This window comes from Mizuhopecten yessoensis, unplaced genomic scaffold (genome assembly GCF_002113885.1).
Source record: "Mizuhopecten yessoensis strain PY_sf001 unplaced genomic scaffold, ASM211388v2 scaffold4505, whole genome shotgun sequence".
Taxonomy (NCBI): domain Eukaryota; kingdom Metazoa; phylum Mollusca; class Bivalvia; order Pectinida; family Pectinidae; genus Mizuhopecten; species Mizuhopecten yessoensis.
In genome coordinates this window covers 132777-157005 of record NW_018405580.1, presented here as the reverse complement: position 1 = coordinate 157005, position 24229 = coordinate 132777, and the positions used below count along the sequence as shown (strand labels likewise).

At 34.5% G+C, this 24229-nt stretch overlaps 1 protein-coding gene across 3 annotated transcripts in view; it reads right to left on the bottom strand.

Annotated features, from left to right (window-relative positions):
• The window catches only part of LOC110449121, a 93030-nt gene that overhangs the window by 58902 nt on the left and 9899 nt on the right, over positions 1–24229 (bottom strand). For all 3 annotated transcript variants that reach the window (XM_021495756.1, XM_021495758.1, XM_021495759.1), the window contains exon 2: positions 7552–7590. In XM_021495756.1, the coding sequence (XP_021351431.1) occupies positions 7552–7590 (39 nt within the window). The remainder of the gene's footprint in view (positions 1–7551; positions 7591–24229) is intronic.

Below are 24229 nucleotides of genomic sequence, written 5' to 3'. Positions count from 1 at the left end.
CGCCAGTGAGATGCTTCAGACTTCAGACTAAATTTGGTTGAAATCCTCTTAGACGTTAAGGAGGAGATAGGTTTTAACGAAAAAGTGGTGAATATCAATGAGTTCTGGCTGAATAGTATTTGAATGTGCAGATCAAAGGTGCAACATGAAATGACATGGTATAAGTTTCAATTACAGCAAGTTCCAGTAATTGAAATGTCGCACACCCAACGCAAACCACAGACTACAAAATGGCTGGTAATTATCTTCACCTGGTTTTAAGTTTGATTAAGCACAAACAGATGTAATTTAAGAACATTTGAATTACATGACAGAATTCAGTATTTAATTTGAGTGAAATAGATATCCTTTTAGAGATGATATTGTCGACCAGGTATATGAATTAATTGATAGGTTAATGTAGAGTCTGTCAACCACATGTAAACTGTACCTGCATTATGTGACTTTGAATGATCAAAAATGACATATTTATGTAACCGTAGTAACCATCTCTGATGTATTTTATCTTTAAACCATGGAAACCATACGCATGTGTTGAAATTTTTTATCATATTTTTAGCCATGTCTATAATACAACCATCATGGTAACAATATCTTATGTGTTTGTAATATATTACCATGGTTAACCATACATGATATATTTATGCAAACCATGGCAACAAAATATTGGTAATCTTTACATGTCTAGGACTTTATCCTTTAACAAGTTTGAGACTCTATAAATCAATCGTGCTTCCAAGAGCATTATTTGGCTGTGAGCTCTGGTTCGCGCTTTCCTCTACTGATTGGTGTCGTTTAGAGACCACACACCATTTCTGTGCAAAACTTATGCAAAATTTCCCAGTTCGCACTAGGTCCGATATTGTACTGGGAATCTTAGGTTTACCATCACTTTCTCTGTATGTAGAACAATGCAAACTACGATTTTTCGCTGCTTTGTGTAATGTTAAATCTCAATGTATTGCAAAACAGTTGTTTTTGTTATGTATATATCATATGTATCTCAGTATTTATAAGTCCAAAAGAGGGTTTATACCCGATGTATGGAATATTTTTCATAATTACGATTTGCAGTTTTACTTGTACGATTATTTACAGTCTTCCTGCATGCCTAACAAACTAAGGTGGAAGCATATTGTGAAAAATGTATTGCTTTGTAAAGTGAACAGTGGACACAGCGACTGAGTCTGAATTGTGATTTATGCAGATTTAGGAATATTCATACAGAACTTTCACCTTCCATTCTGTGGCATGTATCAAAATTATCTCCAAACTTAGCTGAGATCTGTAAATGAGTTTCTAAATTATGGATTACCCCACCTGATTGTGAACTTCATTGTGCTAAATGTAATTTGTTTTTCTCTGACACTGTCGCCCAATGTATCTTAGGTTGTTGAATTAGCTTCGCTTAGAGATGTCTTTTATACAAATATAGTAAACCTCTATCCCGTACATGTATATGTGTATTTAGATCAAGCTGAAAGGGAACAACAGATTTCCACTGTACTTGGCTGTCCCTCCAACAATATCACTCTCGCCCTGGGAGAGGATCATGTAATGTTTCCCTTTATCCGAGACTGTCTGATTTTTGCGGAGAGAGCTTCAGCTCTAACATTCCAGTAGATCTAATATCCTTAATATATTGTCTGTAAACCTTTTTTATGTAAATATTATATCGCTTTCTTATACAAGATTGTACACCAGGAAACTCTTCTGTCAACTCACAGTAAGGTTTACGTATATATATATATATATTGCGTTCCTTTGTAGACTTTTCTCAATACAGTTTATAACCATTAGCATTATACTCCATCATATATTTGTGAAGCTTTGTAATCATATCTGTTTGCTTTGTTCAATAGCCTGGAGTCATTTACAGGTCTAGTTACATACATTGGTTTTGTCCACTTTAGAATATCTCCTTTTTCTTTACTTTACATATGATTTCTTTTTCTGTATTTATTTATATTTATGTCCATATACATACATGTACATGTAACTCTCCAATTTAGAGGAATAAAGAAATGAATGAATGAATGATGTATTTTTAATGTAATCCTAAAGAATTCACATCATATGTACATCATACTGTTATTTAAGTATATAACCAGACACCAGAGTAAGTAACATTAATGAACTTAGTGGTGACTTTTCAGAACATATCTCTTATACATATATGTAGTTATAGAAAATGTTTATTCAAAATAGATGGTTAGGCCCGGTTGATTACAAACATGCCTTAAATCATGGATTGATAAAACAACTTAAAAAGTGTATTAGAACATTTAGTGTTGACAGTTGGGATGAGTGACCCTCCTAAATATATTTCCTGATATATATCACACTGATCTTCAAACAGATGTCTACTGTGAGGGTAGTTTGCAGAACACTTTATAATCTATAAACCTGTGTTAACCATGTTTTCTTCAGGTTAATATTTATCAAAGCAGTTAGAAGTGGCTGTTTGACTGAACCTTACTCAAACAAAATATGCTTGATATTTGTTGGAATAGGCTCCTGCAAATCCATTAGATCTTATAAGTATACATTAGTCTGAAAGTCTGTGGTCAGACAGTTGCTGACCTTAGTGATATATAGAGCCCAGTACAGAGTTAGGTGGTCAGATTCTTCAACCTGTGTCCAGTCGTCTGGGGATTTGTTGACATATTATACGTCTCTGACTCCTGAATATTGAGCATTAATGTGTGTGCTTTCTCTCTCAGAAATCATTGTCAACATTTACCAAGGGGAGATAATCCACTACATTTACAAACATCTCTGTACTGTGAGCTACCATCCATCAGTCCCTCCCCCTAACAACTGTCACTATGGGGTGTATTAACAGATCATCATAAAGGATCAACACCACCTAGGATTTTCCCATAAATGTTTATTTTTATATCCTTTAATTCTATTTATAATACACTTTTTCATTGGTTAATTTGTTATAGTGATTCAGACAGAAAAGTGAAGAACATATTTTGATGTTGTCATTGAGTCACGTTAAGTTACTACATCTTTAGCAAAAATAGTTTATCTATTCTTCTATAGACTAATTTAATTTGTACTTTGGTTGTACCTTTTATCCATTGATACTCACAGACGAACATATTATCTAGTCCATTCCTTAATTGAGATGGTAACTTTAAATTCTTGTAAGAAATCTCTTATAAGATCCAAACTTCAATCCAGGAACACATTCAAACTGAGGAGCTATAATTAGACTGAAATATTCCTAAAAGGAGTAAAAATGTGAAAAAATCTGGGACGATTATCAGTGCGTATATGAATGCATGTGGAGCGTTACTGTTGACAGGAAATCTCAAATGTCCCTATACATGTATTGGTCACTATACATGTATTGGTCATTCGATTAAAATATTTCATCCAAACATTAATGGTAACAGGTCAATGTCAGAAATATGTACGAGTTTTTTTAGATAAATTTCTATCTTCATCACAGAAATATTTCTGATCACTTGCAATCCAATATCTTTACCACAAGATAAGAATTATTGCCAGGACATGTATAAGAACACACAGGTCCTGAGCTCCATGGAGACTGTATTATGTATTCTGTTATGTACTGTAATGTTCAGTGAGTATGGACTAGAAGTGTACTAATGTAATCTACAAGAGGATGACATATTTATTTAGGAGAGATAATCCTATAGAACAACAGATTCAGGAAGTGTTAGAATCTCTCCTATCCACTCCATGTGACCCAGGACAACTCAATGTGACCCATGTCATTCATGTCTCAGGTCACCAATGACAACCATGTCTCAAGGACACCTGGTTAGTAAACCAACCCATGGTTGCTGCTTCCTGTTATTGACCTGTGCCTTGTGGCCCACATCAACACCAAACAGTTACTCATGTTTATTTATAGATTAATACTCTCATTACATTTAATCAGCACACATAGAGTACTTTTTTAACACATATTTGCATTTGGATAGAGCTTTTCAAAAATCCGTTAATGCACTTAAGCAAGAAAGAAACATGGATTTCATTAAATCAGAATTTCAGCAGTGATTAGTTTATTAAACATTATCATATCAAACAAAAAGGAACAAGTTTGATTAATTCATCTTTTATCATGTTTGCATCACAAATTGATCACAGTTTGACTAGAAAATCTGATAGTTACTACATCAAAGGCAGCTCACCACATTATTTCCAGTACAATTTCTTAGTTTTGCTGAAGTATTTAATGAGATTGGATCTAAACCTATAAATACTTTTAATTAATTGAAACATCAAACACTTACCTATAATCTTCTTAATTGAAACTCTAAGGGAAAGCAGTGCTGTTTGCTTTGAAATTAACATCTATGTACATTACAAGCTTGACTTGACCAAAACATTCACAAATGTTGAGTTGAAAACTTATAGTTCAATTGATTTTATCTTCCTAATCAAACATTTTTAAGAAACAATTAATGTCTGAAGTACAATGTATATCTATAACATGTTATTGCACCAAGCTTCTAAAGCTGACTCAGAGGCGATAAATTATTTCAGCACTGTTTAAACTATACTGACTTACAATACCATGCTAAAAGTTTCTTTTCACTTCAATTTGTTTCAAATGAAAAGAACGGAACAATTTTAACTGAAAGATTGTTTTTCACAATAAATTGATACTGTAGATAATGGAGCACTAAACAATGATTTTGCTAATGTAAGTATATATATATATATATGTGTGTGCGTGTGTGTGTGTGGGTGTTTACAGTACCTATTAAATGTCTGGGTAATATTAACAACATTTATGATTCTTGTGTACAGAAATTGCTAGCTGAGCTGATAGAGACACTTCAGTGATGACCATAAATGGTCAGCCAGCATTGTGTGAGAGCTCAATCAGCCTGAATTTTAAACCCTCTTTTTCCTTTTATCTTTATTTATTGTTTCAGTTGTGTATTAAAAGTGCCACAGACTGTCCTAACTAAGGGAGATAGTCCAGGGCTGTGTCATAGACTGTCCTAACTAAGGGAGATTGTCCAGGGCTGTGTCATAGACTGTCCTTACTAAGGGAGATGGTCCAGGGCTGTGACATAGACTGTCCTAACCGAGGGAGATTGTCCAGGGCTGTGTCATAGACTGTCCTAACTAAGGGAGATTGTCCAGGGTTTTGTCAAGGACTGTCCTTACTGGGGCAGACTGTCAAGGGTTTTATCAAGGACTGTCCTAACTGAGGGAGATTGTCCAGGGCTGTGACATAGACTGTCCTAACTAAGGGAAATTGTCCAGGGCTGTGACATAGACTGTCCTAACTGGGGCAGATTGTCAAGGGTTCTGTCAAGGACTGTCCTAACTGGGGCAGATTGTCAAGGGTTTTGTCAAGGACTGTCCTAACTGAGGGAGATTATCCGGGGCTTCATCACAGACTGTCCTAACTGAGGAAGATTGTCCAGGGTTTCAGCCCAGACTGTCCTAACTGGTGGGATTATCCAGGGTTTCATCACATACTATACTTACTGGGGAGTTTATCCAGGGTTTCGTCACTGACTGTCCTTACTGGGGCAGATTGTCCAGGGCTTTAGTCACAGACTGTCCTAACTGGGGGAGATTGTCCAGGGTTTTGTCACAAACTTTCTTTACTGGGGGAGATTGTCTAGGGTTTCAGTCTTCCAACATGACAAACAACTTTCAGTGCAATGTAACTTGTTATAAATTAATTTAATCTGACTATATTGAGTGTCAGGCACCAAAGAGTAATTTCATCCAATGACCAATTCCCCACTCCCCACCATTCCTGAGTACACCACTGCTGAGCTCCATCAACAGTACTTCCACACTTCACTCCCATTCCCCACCCACATGAAATAAATCCTTAGATTTTAATAGACTACTCTCCATTTTGAATTTATCCTATTGTAAAACAGCAGTTCAGATATGGTCAATCAACGAGACTTTTTCGATTGATATGAAGTGTTCTTATTGAAGAGGTAGACAACCTGTATACTTATATAAATCCCAAGTTGGCACTGTGTACAGTGTTTGTCACAACTGTGTGTACAGCATTGAAATAATTCTCTACAACTTAATGCCTACTGTCAATCCTACTGGCTATATCTACTACAGAATGTTACATACCTGTTACAAGCCCATATACTACAGAATGTTACATACCTGTTACAAGCCCATATACTACAGAATGTACATTTACAAACCTGCTTTAATATTGTAATACTTTTTTCTTTGTATTATAGAATAAGTGATATGAATTTAGATTGGACTTTTTAAAGTCCCTTTGATTCACTTTAGAACTACCTTGTTAAGTCATGCGTTTACAATAGCACTTACAAATATTATGTGTAATGGGAGTCTCAGATAGAAGTGTTGGACACAAACCATTGTCAGTCATCATTACTTAATAAGTACTGTAAAATCCATGAAACCTGTGGAATTTTTGTACATGTATTTTCTTTCACAGGTGAAAAACAGTTTTGAACACCAACCATTGTCAGGCATATTACTTTATAAGCGCTGTAAAATACATGTAAATTGTAGAATTTTTAAATTATTTTCACAATTGAAAACAGTTTTGAACACCAACTAGTCCCAGTCACCACTACTGTATCCACATAGGTAAACTAGCTGTGGCATTTATATCGTTTTCACAGGTGAAAACTATGAGTGAAAATGAGTGGAAATTTCAGAAAACCTTTTTCTATTTGATGTAAAATAACATTCTCCATACTGATGAAATATACCTGGTAATCTAAAAATAGAAATTGATAAAGACCATGGCAAAAAATCAAATCAAAGGAATTGTTTTTAAGGTTTTCTAACAATTATTGTAAATTTTTACACGTTAAAGCTCAGGATGTCCATTTCAGTTATAAAGCAATACCTGGATGTACAGGTATGTTATATTATCACCATGTATGAATGTGTAACAGCTGATATATTGCTAATGAACATATACTTTATATTAGCATTTATTTGGTACTAGTTAGGGCTGATTAAACTATTTCTCAAAAAAACCAAAATGGGTTTTGTCATTAATCCTGATTTATAAACATATAAGAAAAACATTTTTTCTATATCAAGCAAACCATTCAGAAAAAAAATGAACTTCTGACTAAAACCAAGATGTGTTAATTACTGCACAAGCAACTTGAAATTTTATATACAATGCATGAAAAAATATAAGATATTGAATTGAAGTAAAAAAACCTATCTATCAGTATAACAGCTCAATATAGAGAACATGTACCTAGAATACTTATATTTGCTATACTAAAAATAAGAGTTATGCAAGAATGAATTGTTTGCTAACATTAGTAATAAATTGTAAAAAGCAAACTATACAGACTAGGAAATTAAGGTTGTATCCCTTTAAGCCAAGACAGTGGCACCAGGCACACTGGGTCTCAGGTAAGTTCTGTTGTATGTGCTGTGTATCAGAATGCACTGTGATATTTCTTGACCAGACATGCATTTATATATAATAACCTTGACCCTAAAATCAAGGATCAAGATAAAAATAAAAATAAATTATATATAGAACTAATGATGTAAAATCTACTGTTTTACCATTTAACTTGTCAACTTCTTCCTTTGGCAAGTGTCGCACTGCAAGTTTGGAAGAAAATCTATTAATATTGAATGGATCATTCATGATGTACATGTAATGTAATGCAACCTCCCAAAATAGTACCCAATCTACTCTGGTACCCTGTATTATACAATCCAGATCTTCAAATGGGAAAACCTGTGTTATCTGAACCAAACCTGTCTATTATGTACAGTAAAATAAGTCATTACAGTGATCAGTTTAGACAGACTTCACTGTCCCATCATCAGGTCAATGATTTCAGGAACTGAGGTCTGATTTTCCTTATGATACAAATTTCTCCCTGAATGTTCACAGTTGTACCTATGTATGCTGGGAATACTCCAATGTATTAAATGAGCTGAAGTGACCAGAAACCACTGTAGAATTCTGACCTTCGTGCAACACAGTGAATTGAATAATCATGATATCTAATCACATGTAAAATTGAGTCATATACTATTAACATCAAGGGAATAAACATCATTTATGCTTCAGAAATAGCTTTGTTCAAAGTTACCTGTATGCAAATTCATGAATTAATACTTCAAGCCCTATAATAACTTTCAAAATTATTACTGTCATATAATATTAAGCTAACAAAGCTTTATAAGATATGCTCTTTTGTCCTCTCCTGTGTTGGAGGAGGAGAAATTACCTGTACACAACAAGCTTGTCCCACACAACAAAAACCTTGTCACCACACACATCCTGTAAATATTGATTTCCATAAACGATCCAATATTACGCCTATTAATGACTTAACAAAATCAATGTTCCTCCAGAGAATGAATAGCAAAAATGGGAAAAACTAGGTCATTATATGGTGAAATGGTAATTCATTAATTTATCTATTCTTGATTACACTCTGGAAATCAATCAATGATCATAAGTCACCTGCGCAGCATGATCTTCCATCACCAGGAAATGGTAAATAAGACAGAAAAATATATATACAAGAAAAGATTTGTTTAAAAATATCCAAAATTGCATTGTAGTCAGTTATTGACAAATTGCTTTGTCTTTGAGTTAAATATGTATTTTAATTTAAATAAATATTTATTTTTCACCAAAAAAAGTGTTATTTTTTTTGTTCAGATATGAATATAGTCAAAGCTTAATATACATGTAACTGTAATCATTTAAACCAGAATCAGATTAATTCAGACATAAAAATCACATATTTACAGTAACTTACTTGAATTTGTACTACAATCACTGGTATTATGAACGTGTTACGGTACATTTTCAATGACATGAACCAGCACTAAGTCTGTACAACAAACACCTTTGTGGTTGTTCTATTATTGATTTACCTGTAATATTATTGAGTTCTGCAGGTAACAAACTAATTGGTCATAATTATATTACCAGACTTATATGATATGCCAGGAAGATATTCTTGTTTCAGACTGTTTGGAGTCAAGGATTTAAGTTGTTCAGTCAAATATAAATAAATTTCTGTCCGAATAGGTTTTCCCTACACTGGAATGTCTGTGATTGATTGCTCACCTGACACTGAACCTAGACTTGTAATAGAAAATCAGACTTGTTATCTCCCTTGAGTTGGGTTTGATACCAAAGCAAGATTATACTAAGCATCTGTATAAGGGATTTTTGGGGGTTTTGAAAATGGGACAAGAACCTGCCATGTTGTCATTTTGGAATACTCAACTGGGAAAAGCCAATTTAAAGGCTAAATATTCCATGAAGCGCATTGCGGTTATGATTCTTGCACAAATCAACTTTCTAACAAACACTAGGATCTTTTTATGGGAAAAATCAATAAATAAATATGTACTATCGCATGTTTATAGCTAAGCACATATAGAAAAAATGGAATTGTAATTAAAACACTTGACCATCACATGGTTATTTCCTACAGCTACCCTTGTATTGCTATCAGATCTTAATCAATACAGTTGGGTGTGTATATGTCACCCATTAAGGCATCAAGAATGCAGGTAAAATTTCAACACAGAAAGGCATATCAATAAGTTCAAGAAAAGGATAATATTACTTAAAATCTAATTAGAAATGAACCATATTTCAGTTTTTTCATTGTATCCTTGATAGCTATGTCAGTCTAGCCACTGTCCCAATAACTCTATATGTGCCAGTATATGCGACTCCATCCCGAGCTACAAGGTTAAGGTTGTCAACAGTATAATTAAATTTGATTGTAGTGTAACACATCAGAGTGATCACACTATTGTACACCTACTAGTATAGATAAAAGCTCCTTTATCTGATGCAATTTTTCATTCATTAAAGTAGAACAAAGAAATACAAAACAGAACCAGCCTGAATATAAATTGGATTCTGAATTAAGACATAGCCCCAAGTCAAAATGTAGTGGTGCTTAGCTACAGCAATACTTCATTGCCACATACTACATGATATTAATTATAATTATATGCTAATTTCCTGCTGTATAAAATAGTTAATTTTATTTCTACTATTTATATATTTTATCAGATCTAAAGCAGCTTTTCACCTCTGTTACTGACTATGCTGCAAGAAAGTTATTACAGATAATTTGTCTCGGGCATCCTGAAATCACATAATTAGTTAAACCAATTTTTCTCCATTAATCAGCATTCGTCTTTGTCATTTTGGAGAAAATGGTGGATAAATTCTCATGGATAATGTATTCAAAATGACCATAATATTGAGGGATGATAAAATTGTGGCATGTTGCATGAACCCCACCAAATTGGGGCCTTTGATGTTTCTTGAATGACTTTTGGGAATTGCTCCTGAAATGCAGTTTGATGAAAAGATAGGCCTCATTTCAACAAATAATTATATAAACTTATTTTACAAAAATTATGTAAGAAGTTTTATCAACTTTTATCAATAACTCATGTGGTAGTGTGCAGGGGATAGAAATTATGTGGGAGGAAACCGAGTAGCTAGAGAAAGCCACATGGTCACACATTTCAGACTATTTCAAATCGATCATGGAATTTAATCCTGCCATTTTGGTGAAAGGAGCAAGTGTGCTATCAACTGCACCACCCAACCACCTCATATAGATATAGATGTAACCTGCAAATTTGGATCAAAGAGGGATAGATATTGATTGTTCTCATTATCAAAATCTGTTTTCATACAGACATGTCAAAATTGTCTCAGTTCCTGCTCTATGCTACAAACTTTGGATATAGAAATGGAATTATCCTAGATTCTATATAATCAGTCTTGTTCATTATACAACTTATGTTTGAAGTGATTTCTTCACTCATTCAATTCAAGAGGCCTAAGTTATTATTCTGTTGCCAATAGATACTTGCTCAAATATTGACACTTTTATGTTACATGGGTTTTTAATTTTAACAATGATGCATGCAAGCCATCAGTATTTACTATAAACATATTATTGAGTTTGTAGAATTTCAAGAGTTCTTTGTGATTGAACAGACTCCCCTGGAGAGTGCTGGTTTCTCCATCTGACAGAGATGTTTTGTCGGGAGTTTAAAGTGTATATTGATCTGTTCTGTATTTTTCTAATGAATTTCCTTCTTTCCAGTAACTATCCAAGTTTATTCTTACAATTTTCTTGTAAAGAACTTGACACAAAAATTATGACTGAATGAAACAAAAAACATTTTTTCTATAAATTTTAGGTGCTATTAAGTGGCCTGATGAAAGTGTTAAAATCTAGAATTTCTTTCCAGATTTTTGTCAAGTTTAAAATTAAATACATATATCTATAAATAATCTGCATACTGTCATTACTCTTACATACTTTGCCCCTTGAGCTAGGATAGCTATTGAGTATAGGTTATTAAGAATAATTATGGCATATTCCAAATTGATAAAATATTGATTTGCATTTTTTCCTAGTGGCATGTAAACTTCCTTTGATCTGTGTTTGATTATTCATACATCAATACACCTTAACCCTCCACTAACTACTAGGTTATTCATAATATTCATATTTGTTAAATGCAAATGTCAATATTTGTATATTTGTGGAACACCTATCAATACCCATCCTGGTAGTAAATCACTCTATTGTAAGGGTACCCATTCTGTTGTTCAATTAAGTACAATAATCACTAAGAAAATGCAGGCAATAAAGACAGGTCTTCTTAAAGATGTATGCTACCTTATTGAGTCATATATCTCTGTTCTAAAAGAACTCCATTCCTATTAAGAAATATATATATAAATATCTCTACTGATCAATCTTAAGTTGATAATTGATTGATGAGCATTTGTATACATGACTGACTACATCGATGATTTCTGCATAAATATGAATTGTCCCAAGTTAGAAAATAAGGGGAGATAACTCAATCACACAAACTCTTAAAGGAGAATTATATAATTATCATGTACATTTACACATGTACAAAATGTTTCATTTTATATAATTTAGGAAATTACTCTTGGATACTTTGAGTTGATCCAGTATACTTGCATATAACAATGTCCAACAATTAGTCTTTACACTTCAAAGTACAAAATGTTGTTTTATTAGAGGCATACTTATTTAGCAGTTCACTGTAAACAGTTAATTCTTCTGATACCTGAGACATTATTGTATTATTTTGGGAAGAAACCTGAATACAGATTCTAACTGTATCATTCAAGGACAAGAGATATGTGATCTCCAAGGTGTGGCAGTTCAATATGTGGAGTGCCTGTGATTGACCAAAGGCTCTGAAAATATCATCAGTCATCTTCCACAATTTTCAGTCATCAATTTAATTAACAGCTGAGAATTCACTGTATGTATAAAACCTTTAACCTGATCACATACTACTTTTCTAATTGACACCAATGAAGTCTGGTTAGAAATGTTGATATTACCTACTTGAATGGTAAAGTGAGGTATTTGAAGCTATGATGGAGGGATGTAGCAAGTTACTGAGTCCCTGTATCCAGAACTATGATCTTAGGTGAAGCCAAGGTAAATTATAAGGTCTGCATGATCAAGGGGTACCTATCTTAATATCCTGAACCAATTACTTCATACTGACACCATTTTATTTGTGTGAACTTTTTGTAAATGTCTTGTGACCTTTCATATCTTACATAACAAATGCAATAAAGTTAAAAAACCACTCATTGCCTTTATAGTGTCTGATATTTAGGTACATCAATGCTATATATATATAGATATATTTAATAACATGTATATAAATTTAGTTTAAAAGGAAATTTAATAGAAGCTATTTGCTGAAATATTTTGATATCTCATGTAATTACACCTTCTCAAGAAGGAGTGACATTCTAATTAATGAACTAGTTTTGGTGGTAATAAAGCAAACTTTGGACACAACACTAGAAATACACATTCTCTACCTTTTAATGGAATACAATTAGCTCCAACCCACTCACTTTTTGTTTTTTATTTGTCACCACGGGGACTAGCAATTATTTAAACTCTATTTATATGTCAGTTTGTCATTTAATTCTCAACTGTTGCACCCCTTAGAAACAGGTATTTGTCTTTAAAATAAACATAGACATGCTAACAGTTAAGTTATTTCAGTGACATTTAAACTGAACTCTTCAATTTCTAATTCAAATTCAAAGGCATGCCTAGGAGTCAAGGTTTGAGCAAACAATGTACAAGTCCATTAGTTCAGGCTATTTCAGTTTTAGATATGTTTTACTGTCGAGAGATCTACTTTTAAACCTTATTGTCAGAGAAATATTTACTTTACCACTTGTACTTTTTTTTATAGACAGATGTTAATCTTCCCCCTGAATGAACACTCAACTTTGGGTTCAAACCAATCCTCACAAAATTCAGGCCCACATATACATGACCCATGACATTATTTTCAGGAGTAACATGATCTGTTAAAATGTAGTACTATAATACCCTGCAATCAAGTCATAAATCAGAAACAGAATAGTTTTGGTACAATTTTTGTTCTGATCAATAATTTCACAAAAATGAGAAACAGTACTTAAGATATAAGTCTTGATTAACTCTGTCAGAGGCTATTTAGGACAGTTTTATATAATGGTCACTTAGAACAGGAAAATATAAAGGTCACTTATGTTAGGTTCTTTCAAGGGTCACTTAAAAGGTCAGATTCTTATATTTCACTTAGGATAGATACTTACAAAGGTCAGATTCTTATATAGGTCACTTAGGACAGATTCTTAGAGGTCAATCAGGACAGGTTCTTACAGGAGTCAGTTAGGACAGGTTCTTATAAGGTCACTTTTACAAAGATCACTTACTACAGGTTCTTAACAGAGGTCACTGGTGACAGAATCTTACAAAAGTCGTTTAGGACAGGTTCTTGTAAAGGTCAGTTAGGATTATAAGGTTCTTGCAAAGGTCACTTAAGATAGGATCTGATGAAAGTCAATAATAGGACAAGTTTTAACAGAGGTCAGTTGAAACAGATTCTTACAAAGTTCACTTAGGACAGGTTCTTACAGAGGTCACTTAGGACAGGTTCTTACAACAGAGGTCACTTAGGACAGGTTCTTACAGAGATCACTTAGGACAGGTTCTTACAGAGGTCACTTAGGACAGGTTCTTACAGAGGTCACTTAGGACAGGTTCTTACAGAGATCACTTAGGACAGGTTCTTACAGAGGTCACTTAGGACAGGTTCTAACAGAGGTCACTTAGGACAGGTTCTTACAGAGATCACTTAGGACAGGTTCTTACAGAGGTCACTTAGGACAGGTTCTTACAGAGGTCACTTAGGACAGGTTCTTACAGAGATCACTTAGGACAGGTTCTTACAGAGGTCACTTAGGACAGGTTCTTACAGAGGTCACTTAGGACAGGTTCTTACAGAGATCACTTAGGACAGGTTCTTACAGAGGTCACTTAGGACAGGTTCTTACAGAGGTCACTTAGGACAGGTTCTTACAGAGATCACTTAGGACAGGTTCTTACAGAGATCACTTAGGACAGGTTCTTACAGAGGTCACTTAGGACAGGTTCTTACAGAGGTCACTTAGGACAGGTTCTTACAGAGATCACTTAGGACAGGTTCTTACAGAGATCACTTAGGACAGGTTCTTACAGAGGTCACTTAGGACAGGTTCTTACAGAGATCACTTAGGACAGGTTCTTACAGAGATCACTTAGGACAGGTTCTTACAGAGGTCACTTAGGACAGGTTCTTACAGAGATCACTTAGGACAGGTTCTTACAGAGATCACTTAGGACAGGTTCTTACAGAGATCACTTAGGACAGGTTCTTACAGAGATCACTTAGGACAGGTTCTTACAGAGATCACTTAGGACAGGTTCTTACAGAGATCACTTAGGACAGGTTCTTACAGAGATCACTTAGGACAGGTTCTTACAGAGGTCACTTAGGACAGGTTCTTACAAAGCTCACTTAGGACAGGTTCTTACAGCGATCACTTAAAAAAGGTTTTTAGAGAGGTCACTGAAGAAAGTTTCTGACAGGGGACAGTTAAGACAGGTTCTTACAGAGGTCATTTAGATCAACCTCTTACACGTACAAAGGTCACTCAGGACATGCTTTTAAAAAGGATTCTTAGCACATGTTCTGGTAGAGGTCATTTTAATCTAATCTCAAACACTTTAGGTAACTTATTTGTAGAGTAGATTTATACACAGGTCGTACAAGTTCTCGCAGGGGTTTCTATGGACAGGTTCTTAAACAGTTGAGACCTCTATTCATGGTTGTTGTACTGATAATTTGTCATGTGGTGGGGGGGTGGGGGGTGGGGGAGATATGGAGCACAGGTCAAGGTACACATTTGTACACTATTAAACTGACAACAGGAGGGGGCAAACACTTGCATACATATTTATTTGTTAAGGTACTTGAATAAGATAAAGACATAGATACAAAGTGTGTGTAGTCGATCACCAGTTATGTCTCCGAGATACCAGCTACTTATAATGGTACATATGTTACATATCTCTTAGTTGAAAACAATTAATCACCTGCATGTATATCCTGCTTGTGATAAATGATTTTGAATTATAGATATAACAAACGGTGGCTGTTTCACTAGCACGAGGAAATTGTTCAGGATATCACTACTAACAAATTCAGATACAGGTTATAAGAAGATAAAACTTTACAAAATGGCAGTCACTTTCAGCATATAATATCAACTTCCATGATTTAAAGTCAGCTACTTTCTCTATTTATATGAATACAACTATGCTGTTTACTTTGAACTGCAGGATTACTGGGGCTCCCCTATCAAAAATCCTCTATTGATTTACACATACCACTTAATGTTGTAAACTCTCGGATATAAAACTTTATTAATTTTCTCATCCTTTGTCAATTTCGGTAAAACACACCTGTATGACACTCAGATAAGGCAACACGTTGTGTACTTACATAAGGTTTTCTATCCTCTAAATCCACAAATAAACAGTCCAAATCCAAAACAATTCCGGATAGAAAAAAAATGGCTGTCAGAAGCCCGTTATCAAATTTCCTAATGACACATATGTAACATATGAAGTCACATGGGTCCTAAGTATATAACACGGGGGAGGGGGTATCAGTGCATTGTCTCATTCCCATGGAGCAACTTGACAATAATACACCTGAGATGATAATAATCTCTGGTTTTGACTGGAATTCATTGTCTAGTGGAATACCATACAAGTCTGCTATAATTTCCGACAGCGCTTCCTGTTGTCCCTAGCAACGATGGTAAAGAAGTTGAAAAGGCAGTACATAAAATATGTTGTGTACAAAATGTCATAAATGATTGATGACTACAATTGTGCTTTCTTATAACAATTCAAGGAAGGTTAAAAAGTTATATTCGTAGATCTGAGACATCCAGAACCATAACAGAATCTGTATTCCTCCTATAAGTATATAACTGTAATACATAAAACAGTATGGCCTCTGGTTAGTTACTATCACTAACAATCTCTGGTTAGATTTTTAATTCACAGATACAACTGCTATCTATATTCTGAGATCTTCACAGCTCAGTAGACAGTCCATTTGCCTAATAGTACAATGTACATGGTTTATGTCCCTGTGGTAAAGTCCTGAATTTGAGAGATCCATTTAATCTATATCTATAAATGTGACTAATTTTGCCAGTAGAATTTACTGTCAAGCATTTTTGTCAGGGGTAGATCTCTGCCAAAGTTTTCTTAATGTAAGATAACCATGCTTGTAAATTACAACTGTTATCTTTCATTAGCTAATATCACACTCCATCCACTATGATCATAAAGGGAAATAACTGTGGTGGTAAGTATTCACATCTATTTATGTGACAGAAAAAGTTGTTTTATATTAATAGTATACTTATACATCTTAAACTATATTTGTCTGGATACGATTAAAATCATCATGAGGTTCTAAAACAAAGTGTTTAACTGTTTACAAATGGTTGATAAGAAATACAAAATGTTGAAAAATAAAAAAAAAATTTAATAGAATTAAGATTATCCTGAAACATTTAATTTTTCACCCTTCAAAGATTTAGGACATTTACAACAAAGAGTTGGATATGAAGCCATTATACATTGAGTCAACATAGGTACCTCACATAATGACTGACTGATACGGCTGATAAGTAGGTCAGTGATACCTCCATATTGGCAATTTTTGTGGGAAATACAATATTATGTTATTGACACTAATGTATTATATAATTGCCAAGTGTCTAGTTACAACTTTATATTCACAGTACACTTAACTATGGGATGGAATTCAGACTTGAGATTGAATTTAACTGATAATAAAACTAAGATCAGCTGACAATCAATGTTATTGCATTATAAAAACTCGCTATAACATCTGCTGAGCTAAAAGGTTACAAAACAAATTTTGAAATAAAATTTAAATATTCTACCTGTAGTCAGTGTTAAATTACTATTTAACTTTATAAAGATACAGCAATGATCTAGGCAGGTAGATTTAAGATTGTCTTCCATCAGCATATACTAAGTCAGGTTTTATATGCCAATCTGATCAATAATTTATTTTTCTAACAACTTGGTTTTTTGTATTGTTCTAAGGCTCAACCACATTATGTCATTTGGGGCAACAAAGCCATACAGATGGTCACTAGAAACATGTTGTCACTATAGACAGGTTGTTAGTATAGACAGGTGGTCAATATATACAAGGTGGTCATTAAAGATTGTGGTCACTATTATTGATACAGGTGGTTACTATGCTAAAGAGAAGTGGACACTATAGACAGGAGGCTGCTATGTTAAAGTGAAGTGGACACTATAGACAGGTAATTGTTACACTATAGAGAAGTGGACACTAAAGACAGGTGGTTCCTACACTATAGAGAAGTGGACACTATAGACAGGTGGTTGCTACACTATAGAGAAGTGGACACTATAAACAGGTGGTTGCTATACTATAGAGAAGTTGACACTATAGACAGGTGGTTGCTACACTATAGAGAAGTGGACACTATAGACAGCTGGTTGCTACACTATAGAGAAGTGGACACTATAGCCAGGTGGTTGCTATGTTATAGAGAAGTGGACACTATAGACAGGTGATTGCTACACTATACAGACAGGTGATTGCTACACTATAGCCAGGTGGTTGCTACACTAAAGACAGGTGGTTGCTATACTATAGAAAAGTTGACACTATAGAGAAGTGGACACTATAAACAGGTGATTGCTACACTATAGAGAAGTGAACACTATAGACGGGTGATTGCTTCGCTATAGAGAAGCTGACTCTATAGTCAGGTGGTTGCTATGTTATAGAGAAGTGGACACTATAGACAAGTTATTGCTACACTATAGATAAAATGGACACTATAGGCGGGTGATTGCTTCGCTATAGAGAAACTGCTATGTTATAGAGAAGTGGACACTATAGACAGGTGATTGCTACACTATAGAGAAGTGAACACTATAGACGGGAGATTGCTTCGCTATAGAGAAGCTGACTCTATAGTCAGGGGGTTGCTATGTTATAGAGAAGTGGACACTATAAACAGGTGATTGCTACACTATAGAGAAGTGAACATTATAGACGGGTGATTGCTTCGCTATAGAGAAGCTGACTCTATAGACAGGTGGTTGCTATGTTATAGAGAAGTGGACACTATAGACAGGTGATTGCTACACTACAGACAGGTGATTGCTACACTATAGACAGGTGGTTGCTACACTATAGAGAAGTGGACACTATAGACAGGTGATTGCTACACTATCGAGAAGCTGACTCTATAGACAGGTTGTTGCTACACTATAGAGAAGTGGACACTATAGACAGGTGATTGCTTCGCTATAGAGAAGTGGACTTTTTAGACAGGTGGTTGCTCTAAACTGAAGCTCTTTTAGCAACTCTGATACCTGGTGAACACCTCAGGCAAGGGCTACATCTCCTCTCCTTCACCAAAGTGTATAGCTCGTTAGACACACAAGACCCTTTTCCACTTTCTGTGGATATATTCAATTAGGTCCTAAATATGATAGGAAAGATAAAAAGCAATGACCAGTGGAAGATTCAAACCCGGGGACCACAAACTCTTCATAAATGTTCTCTTAGAGGTTTCCTTATACACAGGTGTCACTATAGCATGTGTCTGTGTAACAAGCTAATTAGTAACTCTTACGTATAATCGGTTTAACATCAGCATTCAACCCCCTTTAGTGGGATTAGTGTATTCCATTCATATTAGGTTAACACTGCATGTATTGAGCAGACCTGACATTTCTAAGCAGACATTCTTCCTATGTGGTTACTCAAGGTCTGCTATGATTCAACCAGTAGTTCACACAAATCTTTTAACAGTGATCTGTGTCAGATTTCTGACACAAGATTTGTTCAGCACGCATGGGGATTCAAACTAAATGCTTGTTACATATATCAATACACAAGCATTTAAAACACACATATCATACAAACTAAATATCTTATCAGTACTGGAGGGATTTAAAAATCAACAACAACATCTTCAATAAAGATTATTGACAGCCCCTTGATGAGATAAGCCATCACACGATTTATGAGGAGTAAATGTATGGCAGTGATCAATGGCCGTATGTTGTCAATGGAGTTTGTTGCTCAGATTTATATTTCAATGCTACTGAATCATTCATCCCTAATGTAACTGAGCCTGGTGAAATCTAGAATAACAGGGATCTGAATTTGGTATACCAGGTTTTTATCAATTTCAAACTCCAGTAATTAATTTTGATACAAATAAGCTGTATATAATTGCAGATCTGGTTTATACAGGGTATAAATCCAGATTGCATAGGGTTCAGATTACACAGGATTTACTGTATGATAATCTCCAGTAGTTTAGGATCCCTATACTGATATATTGATTTTGTTATTATATTATATAACTGACAAGTGAGCCAGATATAGTGAATACAGCAACCTCCTGGAGTTTAGTGGTGATCATTCAAACAAACATCCATTTGTGTCACAGTTTCTTTTGTTCTTAATGCTGAAAGGTTGATATTTTCACATCATCATGAGACAACTAGGACATGTCAACTTGCATTACCAATTACTATGTAGTCAGGGTAATATTGAAAAACCTGATTAAACTATTTATATGCAGCAATGTTTTTCTTAACAACAAATTTGGATAAGAAAGTCAGTAAAAGTTCCAGGACCGTGAAACCAGACCATTCATGTAAGACACCTTAGTCGTCATGTTATTCCTCATCATCATTTTGAGGACTTGTTTGAATAACACCATGTGCTTCTATTGTCCAGTAATTATAAAACTTAAGCAAACCACAGTATCATTCAATATATCCCTATCAATGTTAATATCTTTAGTGTTTGACTATTATTAATATCAATATTTAGTACTTGAATTGTCCACGCTTCATATGAGAAAGTCATAGATTGATCTCATATATGATTATATTTTGGAGTGTCAATGGATCTTCCCAACTCCTTAAATGTGTTAGTGTTTTAAGTCTGACACTGGTTTAAAGTAATCTGATATTCTCTTGCTTCCACAAGCCTGAGATTTGTTTTGAAAGTTTGAAATCGTCTCTCACAGAAAATCAAAGCTGTCAAAAATTGTCTAAGTCTGTGGAATTTTCCAGATCTGTCTTGAAATTATGAGACTCGATCAGCCTGGATCAATATCTGTCTTGACCCAAACTAGATATATAATTTAATGGGAGTAGTGAAATTTCTGAGTCAACACCAGTCTACCCCCTACTGTCCAAACTTTCCAATTATAGAGGACATGACCTCAATCTGACATAAAAGTCTATTTACATAAAGCCAACTTAAATTTCAACTTTACGTTTACTTATAATTAAGACCTTTGAACAACCAGCTGGCTGGTATACTATATATAGTCAGAATGTAGTATTTTGAAAACTATTCTCTATATGACTATAACATTTTTCTGAACTCTGAGCCGACCTTTAGAAAAGCATTTTGACATAAGAGAAATATAAGGAAGATAGGATCTAACAGGAAATGAATTTCATTTCATTAATAGCCTAAACTCCATTCAGTAAATGGTAAAGAGGTCAGGATAAACATCACACTTTAACTGTTGAGTGATAAAAATGTAAAATACCATGTTTTACACCTTAGGGGTACACGATCTCCGTGCAGGTGTTTGAGTATTACAGTATTAAAACTTTGAAAGTGTCAGTAACTCATATATATATATATTTACCTACCAGCCTTGAGTAATGACAATGGTGTACACACTTTGTGGACTGAGCTACATTAAGTTACTGTAAAAGACTTTTGTATTTTGTATTTTACCCAAAATTCCAAGGACATTTTTAAACCCTGAACAAAACATAATACCCATTCAAGTTAATAACAACAGTCTGGTAGGTTTCTTGATTAATGGATCAGTATTCTGGAATCCTTCCAGTCCTCAGAAAGGGTGTGAAATACACACACTGATGTGATTGATTATTCCCGCATTTAACCCAGGCTTTTTTTAACATGCATATGTAGCTGGTAAAGTGAGCTCACCGTGATGCTTTCAGACCAAAGTGTGGTAAGATGGTATGAATTTGCTCATCATAATACAAAAACAAACAATTTATTCATAAAGATGTTAAAAAATATGCTTAAGGTTGAGTATGAAGTTTTTTATTGCATAAATTTGATAACTAAAATATTCAAAAGAAGATTGAATATAACAGCTGGATCAGTCATAAGAATAGCTTTTACTAGAAATAGATGCAGGCTCAACAGCTATTTGTATGACACATATGTCTTTGGAGTCAGGCTATTATACATTATGCACTTACTTTTGTGCTCTAGAGAGTGCCTTAAGTTGTATGGAGTATACACAGACGCCTATTCTACACACTTGCTAAACATATTAAAGGCCAAAGAGGTTTGTTCAGTCATTGTCAAATAAAAAATATTGAAAAAGAACTTTGATAAAGCTAAATGGAATTTCATTATTAGCATATTAGCTTGTCACATAGTAAAAATTGAATTTCATTACGGCAAATTGTAAGCTTGTTATGATAAAAATGGAATCTCATTATAGCAAAATGAAATCTTATAACAGCAAAAGGGAACAACAATCATTGTAGCCCAAAATTAACTCGCAAAATGAAATCTGATTACAGCATGAAACACATTCTTCTTTATCAAGACAAACTCAACTGAACCAGAAGTAAACCATGTTGTACCTTAAGCAACTAAGAGTAAGTCATGAACTCTGATGTCCGTTTACTTATAAGTTATCAGGTGTAGATTATAGATTACCTGATAGTAATAGTGACCAAATTATTCTTCAATTACCTTTTACAATTGCAATGACTGCGAGCCTGCTTACTTTGTGGAGATTCTTTTTCCAAATTCTGCTGAAATGAAACTGACTATTTTGAAAGCTATAATCAATAAGTAAATGGTTACTTCAAGACACTTCTTGTAACATTTTGATCGACACACAAAACAAGAACCTTATCAGTATTGACAGTAGCCAGATACTGGGCCTGGTCCAAAACCTGGCGGGGTGTCGGAGATAACTCTACCAGACAGGGTTTCCTGTCTGTTGACCTCCAAGGTCACCGGGGTCAAGAGTTTGTGAGGCACTGATTCAAGGCCAAACAAAATAAAGGTACATGTTAATGGTTATGTGACACACAGTTCCAGTAATCAGATATTCATTACAAGTAACTCTGTGATTGGGATCTTAAGATGAAATTAGGCCCTGCATGAAAATTGTAGGCATCATCAGCCTAAAATGCAATCTTCTAATTGTTTTGGATTGCATACGATTATCATACCCTTGTATTTCCACAGCAAATTTTAAGATCAGCGATAACTTGTAATAGACTTTGGATTATGTCACCAATTGTTTGAACCAGGCTAGGAACTAACCAATAATGGCAGGCATATGTCACCAATAGTTTGAACCAGCATGAACTAAACCATTAAATGGCAGACACTTATCACAAACTGTTTGAACCAGGCTAAGAACTAACCAATAATGCCAGGCTTACATTACCAATTGTTTGAACCAGCATGAACTCTATAATGGCAAGCACATGAACTCTATAATGGCAAGCATTATAACATCACCTGAATTAACAGTTTGAACCAGCAGGAACTTTCCCATAATGGCAGACTGGCATTCACCCATAACTACAGGGACGGCATGATCAATAGATCAACGGCCACAAGTACCAACCATTTCTGCAATAACACCAGTAGCGCAATCCATTACCAGCTTATTAACTGGAATATAATGGATTTAGAAATGTCCACCAAATGTCCTATGCAATTTAAATTATAACACTCCCTCCAGTCATAGTCAAGGTATACACATTGCTAATAACATTAAGGCTTAACCTAAATATTTTGAATAAAAGTATCAGTACCTTTAATTTACAACATTAAGTACCAGCAATTGTTTGGAACCATTTGAATGACCACATAATAACTTGAAGGGCATAAAAACACCTGACTTATATTAAATGGTAAACAAAACACTCAGAATTTTATAGTGACAGTTCCGGCAGCTACCATTAACTTTTCATACATCTATTCCCATTAGCTCATGGAATTTATTTTCAGTAGCTGAACATTCCATTAAACCAGACACAGATTTTAAATGATTTGAATATATTTCCAGGATATTGTATCGAAGTACTATATAAACTTTGAGCTTTTCTCCTTCTGTAGGCCTTTCACCAAAGCTACCAGGTCAGAAGAATGTTTATTTGGAACTGAAGTTGCCTAGCTACATGCGATGATGTCATGATAGGGAGTAGTATGTCTAACATAAATTTATGATTTCATAGTCAAGAACAACTATAATATCAAATAATACACTCTAGACATTAGGCTTTACAAATCCAATGTGAACTTGATTCAGTCAGCTCCTTCTGTGAGCTTCTCTCTGAACTAAATCATCTGGGATTATATATAACAAATCTTTACAACTATACATTTTTAGTTGTTTGACATGTGATTAAATATAAAGTGGCTTTCCAAAACCTGGCTTTACCAACACCTGACCTTACTGGCACCTGACTTTACCAACATCTGACTTTACCAACATTTGACTTTACTGACACCTGGCTTTACAGACATCTAACTTTACCGATACCTGACTTTACCAACATCTGACTTTGACTGACATCTGACTTTACCAACATATGACTTTGACTGACATCTGACTTTGCCAACACCTGACCTCAATATCCCAGCACCTGAGTGTTGTATTATCTTCAATACAATCCTGTATATTCTATTCAAT